The 19,207-nt window shown below is 42.6% G+C and overlaps 1 protein-coding gene across 2 annotated transcripts in view; it reads right to left on the bottom strand.

The window, feature by feature from the left end:
- Nucleotides 1-19,207, bottom strand: part of SIPA1L2 (signal induced proliferation associated 1 like 2) — a 314,324-nt gene that overhangs the window by 113,795 nt on the left and 181,322 nt on the right. For both annotated transcript variants that reach the window (XM_089669771.1, XM_089669772.1), the window contains one exon: nt 16,504-16,598. In XM_089669771.1, coding sequence (XP_089525897.1) covers nt 16,504-16,598 — 95 coding nt within the window. The remainder of the gene's footprint in view (nt 1-16,503; nt 16,599-19,207) is intronic.

The following is a 19,207-nucleotide window of genomic DNA, read 5'->3' as shown; positions in this document are numbered from 1 at the left end:
GCACTCAGTAACAATTGTGTGTCTGTGCAAGTAACAATTCTGTGTCTGTGCAAGTAACAATTTTGTGTCTGTGAGAGTAACAATTCTCTGGCACTCAGTAACAATTCTGTCTGTCCCTGAGTAACAATTCTCTGGCACTCAGTAACAATTCTGTCTGTCCCTGAGTATGAATTCTGTGGCCCTGAGTAACAATTCTGTCTCTGTGCGAGTAACAATTCTGTGTCTGTGCAAGTAACAATTTTGTGTCTGTGAGAGTAACAATTCTCTGGCACTCAGTAACAATTCTGTCTGTCCCTGAGTAACAATTCTATGGCACTCAGTAACAATTCTGTCTTCCCTGAGTAACAATTCTCTGGCACTCAGTAACAATTCTGTCTGTCCCTGAGTATGAATTCTGTGGCCCTGAGTAACAATTCTGTCTCTGTGCGAGTAACAATTCTGTGTCTGTGCAAGTAACAATTTTGTGTCTGTGAGAGTAACAATTCTCTGGCACTCAGTAACAATTCTGTCTGTCCCTGAGTAACAATTCTCTGGCACTCAGTAACAATTCTGTCTGTCCCTGAGTAACAATTCTCTGGCACTCAGTAACAATTGTGTGTCTGTGCAAGTAACAATTCTGTGTCTGTGCAAGTAACAATTTTGTGTCTGTGAGAGTAACAATTCTCTGGCACTCAGTAACAATTCTGTCTGTCCCTGAGTAACAATTCTCTGGCACTCAGTAACAATTCTGTCTGTCCCTGAGTATGAATTCTGTGGCCCTGAGTAACAATTCTGTCTCTGTGCGAGTAACAATTCTGTGTCTGTGCAAGTAACAATTTTGTGTCTGTGAGAGTAACAATTCTCTGGCACTCAGTAACAATTCTGTCTGTCCCTGAGTAACAATTCTCTGGCACTCAGTAACAATTCTGTCTGTCCCTGAGTAACAATTCTCTGGCACTCAGTAACAATTCTGTCTGTCCCTGAGTAACAATTCTCTGGCACTCAGTAACAATTGTGTGTCTGTGCAAGTAACAATTCTGTGTCTGTGCAAGTAACAATTTTGTGTCTGTGAGAGTAACAATTCTCTGGCACTCAGTAACAATTCTGTCTGTCCCTGAGTAACAATTCTCTGGCACTCAGTAACAATTCTGTCTGTCCCTGAGTATGAATTCTGTGGCCCTGAGTAACAATTCTGTCTCTGTGCGAGTAACAATTCTGTGTCTGTGCAAGTAACAATTTTGTGTCTGTGAGAGTAACAATTCTCTGGCACTCAGTAACAATTCTGTCTGTCCCTGAGTAACAATTCTATGGCACTCAGTAACAATTCTGTCTTCCCTGAGTAACAATTCTCTGGCACTCAGTAACAATTCTGTCTGTCCCTGAGTATGAATTCTGTGGCCCTGAGTAACAATTCTGTCTCTGTGCGAGTAACAATTCTGTGTCTGTGCAAGTAACAATTTTGTGTCTGTGAGAGTAACAATTCTCTGGCACTCAGTAACAATTCTGTCTGTCCCTGAGTAACAATTCTCTGGCACTCAGTAACAATTCTGTCTGTCCCTGAGTATGAATTCTGTGGCCCTGAGTAACAATTGTGTGTCTGTGCAAGTAACAATTCTGTGTCTGTGCAAGTAACAATTTTGTGTCTGTGAGAGTAACAATTCTCTGGCACTCAGTAACAATTCTGTCTGTCCCTGAGTAACAATTCTCTGGCACTCAGTAACAATTCTGTCTGTCCCTGAGTAACAATTCTGTCTGTCCCTGAGTATGAATTCTGTGGCCCTGAGTAAGAATTCTCTGGCACTCAGTAACAATTCTGTCTGTCCCTGAGTATGAATTCTGTGGCCCTGAGTAACAATTGTGTGTCTGTGCAAGTAACAATTCTGTGTCTGTGCAAGTAACAATTTTGTGTCTGTGAGAGTAACAATTCTCTGGCACTCAGTAACAATTCTGTCTGTCCCTGAGTAACAATTCTCTGGCACTCAGTAACAATTCTGTCTGTCCCTGAGTATGAATTCTGTGGCCCTAACTAGCGTTTCTTTGTCCCTAAATAACGATTCTGTGGCCCTCATTAACAAGTCTGTGTCCCTGAGTAATGGTTCTCTGTCCCTAAGTAACTTCTCTCTGTCCCCAATTCTCGTTTCTGTGGCCCTAACTCTGTCCCTGTCCCTAGTACAGAGCGGTCTGCCTCTGTTCAATGACTGCAGGCAAATGAAGATTTCCAAAATGGCCGCTATATATACCTCGACCATTACACAGTGCTGGCTGGCTGGCTGCTGATTGGCTGATGCGATCACATGTCGTTGAGGAATGCATTATGGGGCAGCGCGCCTTGTCTGCGCGCCTTCCCCGACATCCCCGCTCCGTCGCCGCACATGTCAGCCGCCATTTTCGGAAAAATTTCGATTCGCGCGTCCGAATTAGGCTGTTTTTCGGATTCGGCACGAATCGAAATTTTTCCGAAATTCGACTCGAATTCCACTTCGGATACTTCGATTCGCTCATCTCTAAATATAACCAATAATTATATTAAGTTTATATGATGTTTAAATGATTGGGTTTATATATAGTATATCTTAAAAATATATTTCATGCTTCCTACCCATTTATAGTTAGGGTAGTGAAACTAAATTACTCCAATGTAATACTCTGAAACCAGCAAGATAATTAAAACAACATATTTCTCTTTGCTGATAGATTGACAGTACCTAGCATATACAGTATAGTATTAACCTTCACCTTGCTTATGCATTTTATAAATAGGATAGATGATATAGCAGAATTCTATCCCAACAATCTCATATCAGTGACAGAAATATATATCCCAATGATCACACTGTATAGGTCCCATGGGAAACATTGAGCACTCTATTTTTTGCTACTCACTATTATGAAATGTAATTTGGAGGCAACTCTCTTTTTCTTTTCGTACGTTTCTACCATTCTATATTTTTTTACATTACCAAGCTTTTAACAGCCCAAAAAAATGTTGGGAAAAAAACAGCGGCACAATGTAGGTCAGCAGCACAAAGAATCATATTTTTTCAATAACCTTAGAGCCTGTTCACTCAGTACATCCAATCAGGTTAATGGGAAATATTTTTTTAGAATTTTTAATCAAATAAGGTACATTGAAATGAAATAAACCATATGCCATTAAATAAATTACCTTCAAAATTCTGACCTCCAAATAAAAATTTAAAGCAGCTAAATACAATACAGGTGTATAGCATAACAGCAAAAGGTGTTCAAATTCTAACAGTTGTTTTCTTTAAAAGCAGCCACAGCCTGGGGTGGAAAAGCCTGTTTACTGTCAGCATGATATAGAAAAGGATCTTTGCACTTGGAAGCAGTGGTCTCTCTACAGTCAGCAAAGATGCTTCCTGTTGGAGAACTTTAGCTCTGATCCAGCAGGAGATGTTTTGAACCTATCAAGCAGGGAGCAAAGGTCCTCCTTTACAGCATCCTGGCAGGGAACAGTCTTTTATACTCAGCTTCTTTCTAAGAACCGAAAAATATTTCAGTTGGACTTTACTTCATACTATTGCAATTGGTGTGTTGAAAAAGTAAATGATTGACACAAACAATATCTACATTATGATTTTGAATGAGAAATGCAAACATCTGATAAACCTGTTATAGTAAACAACTACATGTATGTGTGTTATTGGGAGGTTTTGCAGATGCATGTCCAGGGATCCTCAGGTCTACAATTCTGTATCGGCTAAAGGTGCTTAGAAAATCATTCATTCTTACCAGTCTAGGAACACCAAAAATGTATTGTGGTAAACATCTGTGGTAAGATTGCGAACCTTTATCATTCCATTAGAGTGTCCAGTATTGTATTTCCTAACCTATACAAGCCCTTGAAATATTTTGAAATCCACTTTATTCCTTTTATATATAGATGCATCTCTTTAGAAGGTTGGATACCTGATCTGTAAGAGGAGTAAACTCTGGGGACAATAAGTCTCAGAAACATGCACTGGAACAGTCAACACACTGAAGCAGCAAAAGAGCTGAGGATCATAAATCATAGTCATTACCTCCTGTCATGTTGCAGCAACTTTTTCAGCTAATACTGTTTAGGAATATTTTTCTTGTAGCTTTGCCATCCCTCCCCCACAGTACTTTTTCTAAAAATGCTGAGGAATAATTTATTTTCTGGTACAGGTCTAACACATTCCCCCTCACATGTTCAGAACTTTCAGATAGTTAACATTTAATGTTTTTACTGAAATATAAATGATAACTATAGCCAAAAACAGAAAATCTCTATGCTAAAGCTTCATTACTACTAAATTGATTGATTTATTATAGGTACTTGTATAGCACCGTCAATATATGCAGTGCTTTACATATATATTGTACATTCACATCAGTCCCTAACCCTCAAAGGGCGTACAATCTAAAGTCCCTACATTGCATTCACACATACATATACTATGGCCAATTTAGACCGGATCCAATTAACCTACCAGTATGTCTTTGGAGTGCGGGAGGAAACCGAAGTACCCGGAGGAAACCCATGCAGGCACAGGGAGAACATGCAAACTCCAGGCAGGTGGTGCCATGGTTGGAATTCGACCCAATGACCCCAGTACCGCCATGCAAAAGTGCTAACCATTTAGCCACTGTGCTGCCCTTGAATTAGTAAAAAAATCCTTACTTCTTTTCTATACTTAAATACCTGGGAATCCTGCCAGTCCAAGGGACTTCCCCCTGCAGGGTAAAAACTTTATTTTTCCTGCAGTGAATTCATGCACACACTGAGAAGGGAGGTTATCAGAGTTGCAACTGTAGATAAACATCTCTCTCTCTTTGTCCTCATGCACACTTGATGTTTTTACAGCTACTGTTTTTGGCTATTGGTGATTTTTACTAGAGCCAGTAAACTCCCCATGTTATCCTATGCGTCCATGCACAATAGGCTTTAATCAGCGTTTTTTGGCAGGGGCGTTTTTTGGCTGGAAAAAAAAAAAACAGGACTAGTGGGTTTCTAGAGGAGTTTTTTAGCTGTAAAAACGCTCTAATGCTGAAAAACGCTGTAATAAGCGGGGAAAATTGCATTTAAGAAGAAAAACACAAAAACACGCAAATGCACAAAAATGTGGCAAACCGCTTATGCAAAAATGCTAAAAAACGCTTAATACGTCTTTACAAAGCGAACGCTACGAGCGTTGTTATAAAACCCAGTGTGCAATTAATGAAAGAATGGTACCCAATGGGGTGCACAATTTTTTTTTTGTGTACTATCTGTCAGAGAGAGGGAGGGCGGCTTTGGCTATGGGAACATGTTCCACCCTAAAAACATGTAACATGTTCCAAAGGTGAACTTATCCTTTAAGTGTATGTAAACTCTTACACTGAACTTCTCTTTATTGCTTCCTTTTGGTCTGTTTAATCCCTGCATGACAGAAGGTAAAAAAATCTTAATGCCCGAATCCATTTTGCAACTTTAGCATGTGTTAGTCACTCTCTACAGTACATATGATCACATCTACTTTGTGTATCCAGATGAATTATACCTTGCTTTTTCAGGACAGATTTGTCCTGCATTTTGTTGTATATGATAATAGATATTGCTTTATTTTTTATGGAATGAAAACTGACCCAATATAGTACAAAATATCACTTTTGAAAATTTAGCTGAATATTTCTTGCCATTACCATGACCCGCCACCAAAGAAAAAAAGAAAAATCTCCTACTACTGAAGATAGCATGCAATACCACACATTATTTGATCTTTGTACGTGTAGCAGTGCCCAGAAACAATAATGCACATTTTGCTATTTTTTTTATCTTATCTAAAACACGCTGACAATAACCTGTGACCCTAACCCTGACACTGAGCTAAATCAAACCCTGAGCTAACTATTTTATCTTTTATCTGTAAGGAGAAACAGATACAATGAATCTTTTTCTCCATTTAAGAGGAGAAAGAGTACAGAGGCAGGCTCTACAGTTACTAATCACTTTGATAGCCAACCACAGCCTATCACAGCAATCATGTGATTGAGAATCAGTCCTACTGTATCCCGATCGACTCTCGGAGCTGTCAGTGACTTGCAGTACTTTATGTCACTGCATAACTTTGTTTTTTTATTTAATATATTTTTGATGGGTTTTTGAAAACTTCACTTTGAAAATATGAAAACTTGGTAATGTAAATCTTGGTAAGCATGCTACAATAGAAATAGAAGTAAAAAAAAGAAAAGAAAAAGACAGTACCCTCCAAAATTACATTTCATAATAGTAATTTTAAGGGATTAATTTTGCATTAGCAAAAGTTCATTGGGGTATATATATATACTCAGTGGCGACTATATTAGGTATACTTTGCTAGTGCCAAGAAAATATCCCCCACACCATTACACCACCACCACCAGCCTGAACCTTTGATACAAGGCAGGGTGAATCCATGCTTTCATGTTGTTTATGCCAAATTCTGACCCTACCATCTGAATGTCGCAGCAACCTGATCTAGCTATTTTATCTTTTTTTATTTTACACAATGTTTTTTTTCTCTGCAGGGAGATAATGTTTTAATATATCTTTTTCTCCATTCAAGAGGATAAAGAGTACAGGGACAGCTGTCACAGCAATCATGTGGTTGAGATCAGGCTCGGCAGGAACTGGTTATTATACTATTGGAAGAATTTTGTTATATCTGCTGGTCTTGTCAGAAATAAAAAGCTGTCCTGTGCCCTCCCTACACTGCCTGTGTTATCTTAACCACCTCCCATCCGGCCGTTGTATATAAACGGCTGGACGGTGGCAGTGCAGGGTCGGGTGGCCATTTATAAATGGCCTCCCTGCCCCCTGCTTGTGAGCGCTCCCTGGGAGCACGCAGCACAGCGATATGGTGCCCACTGTGTCCTCCGTACACAGTGGAACACCGATAGTCATACGGGACCTCTGTGTGAGGTCCCGATCATGTGATCACTGATTGACCAATCAGTAATCACATGCAGAGTAGTAAGCAAGATGTCACTTCTGACATTATTGCTTACTACATGTGAAATCTGTGAATGGTACAAGGCTATTCACAACAGCCTTGTACCATGTGACAAGCTGTGACCAATCACAGCTCACACAGTAGTTCTCAATGGCTGCAAGAATGCAGCCAGAGAGAAGGAGAAATGATTGCTTTTGCAGCCTTTATGGGTGTAAAAGCAATCAGTGTAAGAAAAAAAAAAATCTTCATCACCCCCCCACCATGGTGACACTGTACTGCTAGGGTGACAGTATGTAAAAAACAAAAAAAAACAAAACAAAAAAAAACAAATAATAATATAAAAAAAATAAAATAATGTAAAATAAATGTTTAAAAATTATAATTTTTGGTTATAAACTAATTTGGGTTATTTTGTTTTACTAAAAAGATAACGAAATAAATGTTGGCCAAGATTTATGATGAAATATTATTTATTTGCTAAATTTTAGACGAAAAACACTTTTTTTCAAAATTTTTAGACTTTTTCATTTGCATATCAAAAAAAATAAAATCCCAGTGGTGAATAATACCACCAAAATAAAACTTTATCGGTCTCAAAAAAAATGCAAAAAAATTCATATGGGTACAGTGTTGCATGACCGCGCAATTGTCATTCAAAGTGTGATAGCACTAAAAGCTGAAAATTGACCTGGACAGGAAGGGGGTAAAAGTGTCCAGACTTGAAGTGGTTAAAGGAGAAGGACAGCCAAAGCTCTTTTGGCTGTCCTTCTCCTGTGAATCACAGGAGTGCAATTCGTTCTGCACTCCTGTGACCCATTTTCAGCTGACAGTGGGCTTTCCCCAGGTGGGAGGAAGAGCAGACAGGCAGTCACCGTTCTCTACTCACAGCAGCGGTCATCAGCGGTCATGTGATCGCCGAGTTCTCACAATTACACCTGGCGTAGAACAGATGCAGCATCAGGCCGATTATGTATCCACCTAGATAAGTACAACAAAGCAGGGGCGGACTGACAACTCATGGGGCTCCCGGGCAATAGGGGATTATAGGGCCCCTGTGTCCTTGCCCAACCTCAAAAAAGCCTATGAAAAAGGTACCAGGGGCATCTTATGGGGCCCCCTACTGACCCCGGGCCCTCGGGCAGTGCCCGAGTTTCCAAATGGTCAGTCCGCCCCTGCAACAAAGCCATACTTCTCTTTTAAATAGTCTTTCTGGTTCATACCTTGGACTAGAGAATGATTAGTCTTTGCCTTGTAGAGATCTGAGAGAGGGAGTTGCTGAGTAGTTTAATGAAAGACATTTGAGAGAGTTGACAACACTCTTTCCACAAAAATGCTGTGTTGTCAGCCCAAAACAGGACTTAAGAGCTAAGGGCATTTCTGGTTGATCAACAGGTATTTTTCTGCACTTGCAGCACCTCAAAGAGGATAAAACATATAAAAATGTGTATGCAATGCAGAGATGCACTGCATATGTATTTTTTATTTTGCCTTGACATATGCTTAAAATAGCTTGGCATAAAAAAATCTCATATATTGCTGCCTATAACTGTTTACTTATCTGAAAACTGCCTTTCTATACAGAAGGACATTCTGTATTTAATTCACAGTGACTTTGTAGAATGTGCAGCCGTGTGATGCCACCTGCTACCAGGTCAGCCAGAAAATTATATTATGCTTATTCTTGAGCTGTTGTTTTTGATCAAAATCTTTAGCATGAACTGCTGGTTAGGCAGACAGACTATAATGAAACTTAGCAGGCTGGGAGCAGAAGCGAGAAAACACTGTTCTCAGGTCAGATTTTTGAGAAAACCATTGCATAGAGGGGAATTATAGTCTTTTTACAGATATACAATACATGCCAAAGTTTTCGGCTTGGTGTTAATAATCTAATTAGTGTGGATTTATGTTCAATAGGTGTGGCCATATTTGCTCATTAAATGTACAGGCTGTGCTTAACCACTTGCCTACTGGGCACTTATACCCCCCTTTCGTGCCCAGGATAATTTTCAGCTTTCAGCACTGTCGCACTTTGAATGACAATTGCGAGGTCATGCAACACTGTACTCATATGAATTTCTTGTGGTATTCAATCGCCACTGGTTTTTTTTTATTTTTTTGCACTATAAACAAAAAAATTTTTAAAAAGTAATTTTTCTCCTTCACTGATGTGTGTTGATGAGGCTGCACTGATAGGCAGCACTAATTGGCACTGATAGGCAGCACCGATGGACACTGATAGGCTGCACTGATGAGGCAGTACTGGTGGGCATTGATGAGGAGGCACTGATGATGCTGCACTGATTGACTGATGGCACTGACTAACGGCACTGACTGATGGCACAGCTGGGCGGCACTGCTGGGCACAACTGCTGGGCAGCACAGATGGGTGGCACTGCTGGGGGGCACTAATGGGTGGCACTGCTGGGCACTGGTGAGAGGCACTGGTGGGTGGAATTGGTGGGCAGCACTGCAGGGCACTGATGATCAGTGCCCTGATGATCAGTGCCGATATGCTATGTGACAGCTGCTGGTTATCGGCAGTACTTTCCGCACGCTGTGAGAAAAAAAAAAGAATGCCATAGAGCAGCGGTTCTCAACCTGGGGGTCGCGACCCCTTTGGGGGTCGAACGACCATTTCCCAGGGGTCGCCTAAGACCATCGGAAAACACATATTTCCGATGGTCTTAGGAACCGAGACACCGCTCCTCTGACTCAGTCGATGTGTGGGCGGGATGACACGCTGCCCTGTCACCTGGCCACACCTCCGGGATCCCTCAACAACTCCGCCTCCTCGCCGCTGATTGGCCACCGGAACTGTAGCTCAGGAGAGGCACACAGGCGGCCAATCACCGGCGAGGAGGTGGAGCTTGGAGAGGAGGAGCCGAGCGGCAGCGCGCGTAGATCTAAGAAGATCGAGGGAACTGCCGGAGTAAGTGAAGAGGAGAGCGGCCAGAGAAGGATGACAGCTGACAGGTAAGTGAGAGAGCGAGCCCAGGCTGGAGCAGGGGTCAGCAAGGTAAGTATCATTGGTGTCAGTGGGAGGAATAGTGCCCCATCATTTGTGTGACTAATACCAACAATGGGGCACTATTTCTCCCACTGACACCAATGATGGGGCACTATTTCTCCCACTGACACCAATGATGGGGCACTATTTCCTCCCCCCCCCCGCACTGACACCAATGATGGGGCACTATTCCTCCCCCCCACTGACACCAACGATGGGGCACTATTCCTCCCCCCCACTGACACCAACGATGGGGCACTATTCCTCCCCCCCACTGACACCAACGATGGGGCACTATTCCTCCCCCCCACAGACACCAACGATGGGGCACTATTCCTCCCCCCACTGACACCAAGAATGGGGCACTATTCCTCCCCCCACCGACACCAACGATGGGGCACTATTCCCCCCCCTGACCCCAAAGATGGGGCACTATTTCCCCCTCCACCACACTGACATCAATGATGGGGCACTATTCCTCCCACTGACACCAATGATGGGGCACTATTCCTCCCACTGACACCAATGATGGGGCACTATTCCCCCCACTGACACCAATGATGGGGCACTATTCCCCCCACTGACACCAATGATGGGGCACTATTCCCCCCACTGACACCAATGATGGGGCAGTATTCCCCCCACTGACACCAATGATGGGGCTCTATTCCCCCCCACTGACACCAATGCTGGGGCACTATTCCCCCCACTGACACCAATGATGGGGCTCTATTCCCCCCACTGACACCAATGATGGGGCACTATTCCCCCCACTGACACCAATGATGGGGCTCTATTCCCCCCACTGACACCAATGATGGGGCACTATTCCTCCCACTGACACCAATGATGGGGCACTATTCCCCCCACTGACACCAATGATGGGGCACTATTCCCCCCACTGACACCAATGATGGGGCACTATTCCTCCCACTGACACCAATGATGGGGCACTATTCCTCCCACTGACACCAATGATGGGGCACTATTCCCCCCACTGACACCAATGATGGGGCACTATTCCCCCCACTGACACCAATGATGGGGCACTATTCCCCCCACTGACACCAATGATGGGGCACTATTCCCCCCACTGACACCAATGATGGGGCACTATTCCTCCCACTGACACCAATGATGGGGCACTATTCCCCCCACTGACACCAATGATGGGGCACTATTCCCCCCACTGACACCAATGATGGGGCACTATTGCCCCCACTGACACCAATGATGGGGCACTATTCCCCCCACTGACACCAATGATGGGGCACTATTCCCCCCACTGACACCAATGATGGGGCACTATTCCCCCCACTGACACCAATGATGGGGCACTATTCCTCCCACTGACACCAATGATGGGGCACTATTCCTCCCCCTGACACCAATGATGGGGCACTATTCCTCCCACTGACACCAATGATGGGGCACTATTCCTCCCACTGACACCAATGATGGGGCACTATTCCTCCCACTGACACCAATGATGGGGCACTATTCCTCCCACTGACACCAATGATGGGGCACTATTCCTCCCACTGACACCAATGATGGGGCACTATTCCTCCCACTGACACCAATGATGGGGCACTATTCCCCCCACTGACACCAATGATGGGGCACTATTCCCCCACTGACACCAATGATGGGGCACTATTCCCCCACTGACACCAATGATGGGGCACTATTCCCCCCACTGACACCAATGTTGGGGCACTATTCCCCCCACTGACACCAATGTTGGGGCTCTATTCCTCCCACTGACACCAACGATGGGGCACTATTCCCCCCACTGACACCAACGATGGGGCACTATTCCCCCCAATGACACCAACGATGGGGCACTATTCCTCCCAATGACACCAACGATGGGGCACTATTCCCCCCACTGACACCAACGATGGGGCACTATTCCCCCCACTGACACCAACGATGGGGCACTATTCCCCCCACTGACACCAACGATGGGGCACTATTCCCCCCACTGACACCAACGATGGGGCACTATTCCCCCCACTGACACCAACGATGGGGCACTATTCCCCCCACTGACACCAACGATGGGGCACTATTCCCCCCACTGACACCAATGATGGGGCACTATTCCCCCCACTGACACCAACGATGGGGCACTATTCCCCCCACTGACACCAACGATGGGGCACTATTCCCCCCACTGACACCAACGATGGGACACTATTCCTCCCACTGACACCAACGATGGGGCACTATTCCTCCCACTGACACCAACGATGGGGCATTATTCCTCCCACTGACACCAACGATGGGGCACTATTCCTCCCACTGACACCAACGATGGGGCACTATTCCTCCCACTGACACCAACGATGGGGCACTATTCCTCCCACTGACACCAACGATGGGGCACTATTCATCCCACTGACATCAGTGATGGGGCACTACTCCTTCCACTGACACCAATGATGTGGCACTAGTCCTCCCACTGCAAAATTACAGTTATGAAGTAGCAACGAAAATAATTTTATGGTTGGGGGTCACCACAACATGAGGAACTGTATTAAGGGGTCGCGGCATTAGAAAGGTTGAGAACCACTGCCATAGAGGATCCAAGGTGACAAAAAAAACCTTATTAAAGCACAGCCTAATTTGCTCCAACATTTTCCCAAACAAATCCTTTTTTTTTGTACTCAACTTACTGCATTTTAATTCTAACATTAATTTGCTGTGCTACTATGATGTTAATCTTTCCACCTCCTCAAAATGTAAATCCCAATAAAATGCTTTCTGAAATAAAAATTGCTACTTACCTCCCTTGTTTGTAATGTTTAAGGGGAGGCTGTGGAGTAATGTTTAATATAATTAACCCTATCTGCACCGTGCTGGCAGCTTATCATTATTAGTTGTAAATAAGATTTGAACACTGTCCTAAAGAAGGGTTAAGTCAGTGAGTCCCCAGTCTGTATGGAGACACAGACAAAGTGAGATTATTCAAAAATTATTGCAATTTGACATGAGGCCTTCTCCTCAGAAACATCTAAAAGGTAAGAAAGATTCTTTACTAACATTTTTTTTAGATATGTTGATTGAATGGGGACATATAGCAAACATATAGTAGGGTTTTCTCAAATTACACTGCAAAAGTTGAAAATCACTTTAAGCATCCACTTAAACTTCCTATAGGGCTACTGTGCTCCAATGGATAAGAATCTGAACTGTAGCACCTCTGTTTCTTCTCCTTTTCACTCCTTCCCTTCTTCAGCATAACTCCTTCACCTGGCACCAGACCTCTACCTCCAGATTCCATACTGTCTCTAGCTGCCTGATCCACTGAATTTGGACTGTTTGCACTGAATATCACTGGAAATGAAAGGAAGAACAGGCTAACTGTTTAGAACAATATCACATTTTTTTACAATCACTTCTGGTTTTTTTAAAGGCTCTTCCAATTGTTAGCAAACCATTTAAAGTGGTTTTAAAGGATTAAGGAATTTTTTCTTAATGCATTCTGTGCATTAAAGTGGAACTTTACCCATAACAACATGATAAAAAATAAGGGTTTTTTTTTTTTTATCATGGAACAAACATTCCACATTAATAATGATACCAAAATTTGGTGTGCTGTAAATTATCTCCAGCATTGTTCCTGTTTCTTCTTGCTGGAGACTACAATTTTGCTGAAAACCAGAGTCCTGAATTAAATCTTTAGGCTGTCAACAGATCAGCCTCTACAAATTCGGCACAGTGCCTAAAAACAGAGAGCAACTGAGCATGTGCAGAGCAGGGTAAGACAGTGTATTACTGGATTTTAAACAGTATAGGCACTTATTTGTAATCTTTTACACAGCAATACCTGCAAAAGGGGACAGCCTAAAGTGATCTAGTAGAACTTAGTTTTCTGACTAAAGTTCCACTTTGAGGTAAAAACCCCCCCAAGAACAGCGACTCTCTCTCTCTCCTCATTGGACAGAGAGGCAGCAGTGGGAGCCATTGACTCTGCTGTCAATCAAATCCTATGACAAGGGACCAGGGTGGAGCCAAGCTATGCTGTCCATGTTTATGGATGCAGGCACCACATCATGGGATCGAGCCCACATAAGTGTCTCCATAGCAAGTGCTTACCAGGAGCACTGGCGTGAGACCCCAGAAGAGGAGGATCAGGGCTGCTCTGTGCAAAAAACATTGCACAGAGCTGGTAAGTATGACATGTATTTTAGTAGAAAAAAAAAAGATTTAGAATCGCTTTCAGTTTCTCCTCTAGGTCTGGAACAAACCCCTGCAATGTTTCCTCCAGCTTTGTGCAAATTCTACAAATTGTGAACCAACACACTGCATTTATTTTAGGAAAACATTACAAAATCTGTCGAGTTTACACATGACTACTTATTTAAACTGCTTTGGAACTGTTCACCCAAGGTTACAAATTCTAATATTTGACCTCTAAATAAATAAGTATAAAGAAGCCTTGATAAATAGCAAAGACAGTTAAGCTGTTATTTTACCCAGTATCATTAAAATAGGCCCCGGAATGTGACAACTGACTGAACGCAAGGTGGCACCACAGCTGGTCTTTGTGACAGATGGCATGGACAGTCGTTTATTTGTAAATATTATAGTTCCTTCTAGATGATGAATATATAGTTTGATATAGCAATTACTTCTGTTTTCTGTCTTCCGATGAACATTACAAACAAAAACTACATGGTGCCGAAGGTAAGAATTTCTGCAGCACAGTGAATTGTAAATACAAGGTCTATTACCTTCACACAAAATAGAATTTGCTGCTGAACTTGGACACTAGAAATCTTTCAGAGAAATATAAAAAGGTATAAGCTACACGCTCATACAGATGCTGTCATAACACTGAACTGTGGTTATTAGTGACCAAATGTGGAAATATACCAAAAACATTCAGACAATTATAGCAATACATGGGCAGCACAATGACAATAGTGGCAATATGTGGGTAACACAGCTAACTGTGAATATATGTGGATAACACACTAGCAATTTGGACAGCAGGTGGGCAACAAATATGGGCAACAGTCTGGTAATCTTGACAATACATAGGCAGCAAGCAAGCAATCATTACAATATATGGGCAACCAACATGCACTCATTACAAATGAGTAATAATAATTACTAGTAAATAATACATAGACAGTAAATGAATAATTGTTATAATAACCAGACAATAAACAGGCTATCATTACAATTACTACAGGCAATTGAAACAATTACTCTGATTTACTAAGGCGTTTTGCTAAACCATGTGAAAAACAACTAGCTGTTTATTCAAGATAAACTTTCCTTAATGTAGGTGATTCTCAGCTCCTTTGCTAAATCAGCCTCAGTAAGTATGAAACAAATGGGTAGTTGTGGCAATACTTGGGCAATAAACAGGCAAACTTTATAATATATGGACAAAAAATTTAAAACGGATTCAATACATTGGCAACAAATAGTCAATCATGACTATACATAGGCAACAAGCAAGCAGTTGTAACAATACAGGGCTAAAATTAGGTAGTACTCAAAAAAAGTTGGTATGTAGGGAACAAACAGCCATCTTTTATAATACAGGGGCACCAAAATAGAAAGTATGGCAAAATATGGGCAGCAAATGGGCTGCAATTACAATACATAAAAAACCACTGGGTAATCATGACAATGCATGGGAAACTAACAAGTAACTATGGCAATACATAGGCAATGAATGGACAATTGTTATAATACATAGGAAACAAACAGGTTTTACTTACCATACATGGGCAAAAAACAAGCCATTGTTACAACATATGAGTAACAAACAGGCCATCGTCATATTACATAGGCCTCAAACTAGTAGTCTTGACAATAAGGACAACAAAGGGGCAAATGTTATAACAGATGGGCAACACATAGGACTTTGATACAAAAAGTGGGTGACAAACAAGCAATTATGAAAATAGATGGGCAACAAATATGTTGTTTTAGGCAAAAGATGGGCAACAAATAGGTAAACAATAAAAGCATTGGGCAACAAATAGGACATTGTTAAGAGGCAATCGTTATATTATATAGGAAAAATGAATAGTCATGGTAATACATGGTCAACCAAGAACCAACTGTTATAAAACAAGGGCAAAAACAGGCAATTTTGGCATAACATGGGTAACAACTGGGGAAAGATTACAATATATGAGAAATGAATGGGCAACAAATAGGCAATTTTTATAATACATAGGCAGGAAACAGGAAATCAGGACAAAAGGAAAATACTCTGGCTACACTCAGGTATCGGAAGCCTCACTCCTCTACTGGATTGGCTCTTCAATTCAGCTGTTGTGTAGTGACACTCACTTTTAGTTTTAAGGTTGCAATCTGCCATTAAATCCATTTGCCCTACTGGATAATCATTAGATAGATTGTTTAGAAAAACCCTCTCATTCCCTGGGCAAATATTTAGTATGTCTTATAAGCTATTCCCACAACTAAAGAAGAATCTTCAAAATGCATCGTGCTGCAGGAGCGTAATAACTAAAAGCAATGTACACTGTTTACACGAATGTATTCAATAAACTATGTAAGCTTCATTACCAGAATGTTTTATGTCATCCAAATTCTCTTCACATTCTCCAATTATTTCTGCGGAAGCAAATTCTTGATTTTCATGTAATATTGGTGATTGACACCTAAGACAAATGACATAAATGGTTCAATTTTTTTTTAAGAATATTGAAATTAGCATTTACAGAGGTGCACGCAAGAGCAGGAACCAATAAAAAAAATTAACTCTTTTCACTGCAATATGTTGTAGGACATGCATGGGCTATTTTTAAGTTCAGTCAGAGCTAATTAATTTTACATAATTAATCCAATTTCATAGTGACTTTACTCATATCTTACAGCATAATTAATATACGTATCTAGCATTATGACACTTGGGAGACGTCTGTCACCAAGAAAGGACACATTATAAACAAAAAAATATAAAGACACAAGGAGGCATTGGAATGTCAGAGAAATTTGGGGCTGACAGGATACTGCTTATTTACTTTATAAATATTGATATAGAAAAACAACCACTATAACTTATATTATAATCTTTTAAAGGATAAGTTCACCTTTTAATAAAAAATAACAAATGCACATATTTTTGCAGAAAAAAAATGTTCATTTATTATTTTTTCCTGCAGGAGCCTGGAAAGCATTGCACCCGAGATCAGTGGTGCAATGTCAGGCTTCTGCAGACAAGCCCTGCATCCTTCTGCCCATACCTTCACACGGGCTGTCTGTTGAAAGCTGCAGGGCTTGTGAATGGACTACGAGAGTGCTCATCAGAATCCTCGCAGTTCATTCAGATCTACAAGCCGTCAGCCACGGTGGCCGATGGTAGTTGTAGCATATTCATTCACAGGAAACTGTGAATGAAAAACACAGCAATGTGGGCAGAGTCCTGCACAGCTGCGCTGTTTTTGAATTGGGACAGTGGGTGTGGGGAGATGATCCCTAGCCAGCTGTCACACTGAGACGAGGATCAGGGAGAGAGGTTGCAGTAGCTGGAACATTTTACATATTCCACCCTAAATACAGGTGGAACATGTAACATGTTCCAAAAGGTGAACTTATTCTTTAAACTTTATAAAATGCGTAATTTTATAAATCTTTTATTCTATAGTCATTAATCCTGGCATAAATATAATGTATACCGTATATACTCGAGTATAAGCCGACCCGAATATAAGCCGAGGTACCTAATTTTACCACAAAAAACTGGGAAAAACTATTGACTCGAGTATAAGCCGAGGGTATCAGTGGGAGGAATAGTGCCCCATCATTGGTGTCAGTGGGAGGAATAGTGCCCCATCATTGGTATCAGTGGGAGGAATAGTGCCCCATCGTTGGTATCAGTGGGAGGAATAGTGCCCCATCGTTGGTATCAGTGGGAGGAATAGTGCCCCATCGTTGGTATCAATGGGACGAATAGTGCCCCATCATTGGTATCAGAGGGAGGAATAGTGCCCCATCATTGGTGTCAGTGGGAGGAATAGTGCCCCATCATTGGTGTCAGTAGGAGGAATAGTGCCCCATCATTGGTATCACTGGGAGGAATAGTGCCCCATCGTTGGTGTCAGTGGGAGGAATAATGCCCCATCATTAGTATCAGTGGGAGGAATAGTGCCCCATCATTGGTGTCAGTGGGAGGAATAGTGCCCCATTGTTGGTGTCAGTGGGAGGAATAATGCCTCATCATTAGTATCAGTGACACCAATGATGCGGCACTATTCCTCCCACTGACACCAATGACACTTGCTGACCCCTGTTGCAGTATGGTGCTGCTGCAGCCAGCATATGTGGTTGCAACAGCACCTCTGCACTGCACACTTACCGGCTTTTCCCTCACTCGATTTTCGCGGGTCCGCTCGGCTCTGCCTCCTCGCCCGTGATTGGCCGCCTGTGTACCTTTCCTGAGCTACAGTTCCGGCGGCCAATCACCGGTGAGGAGGCGGAGCCGAGCGGCAGGAGTGAGGGAGTGGCCGGAGTGACGGAAGGAGCAGCGCTTCCTGGATGGATCATCGTGGGAGCCAGGTAAGAGCAGCCCTCTGCCCACCCCTGTACGCGCCCCCCTTGACGGAGCCTCGCGCCCCCCCCTGCAGACGTTGACTCGAGTATAAGCCGAGGGGGCCATTTTTCAGCACAAAAAATGTGCTGAAAAACTCGGCTTATACTCGAGTATATACGGTATTTGAAAGGGGTTCTTACAGTATTTCTTACAGAAAAGACAGGAGAAAATTAGAGAACTAAATGCATGGCTAAAGACAGAAGGGGTAATTGGGTTTCTAGAGCACTGGGCTGACTTTTCATTGGGTACAACCTATATGATAGAGATGGCTTGCACCAGGGGCGGACTGACCATTTGGAAACTCGGGCACTGCCTGAGGGCCCGGGGTCAGTAGGGGGTCCCATGAGATGCCCCTGGTACCTTTTTCATAGGCTTTTTTGAGTTTGGGCAAGGACACAGGGGCCCCATAATCCCCTATTGCCCGGGGGCCACATGATTTGTCAGTCCGCCCCTGGTTTGCACCTAAATGGAAGGGGGTCTGCTGTGCTAGGGAAGAGGTTTATCAGAAGATTGGAGGAGCATTTTAACAAGGATTGGGGAAGTTAGAATATTATATGGTAGGGAAGTCAGATGAGGTCAGGCACTGATGGAGAATGAAATGGTGGAAAATTGGGGGGAAGATTATGGTAGGTTACAAGAGTTTCCCATGTTACAAACAACCATGGGCAATTATAGTAC

The sequence above is a fragment of the Staurois parvus genome, unplaced genomic scaffold, assembly GCF_062004578.1.
Source record: "Staurois parvus isolate SC_StPar_1 unplaced genomic scaffold, SC_StPar_1.0 ptg000081l, whole genome shotgun sequence".
Taxonomy (NCBI): Eukaryota; Metazoa; Chordata; class Amphibia; order Anura; family Ranidae; genus Staurois; species Staurois parvus.
This window is presented reverse-complemented; position numbering and strand designations above follow the sequence as displayed.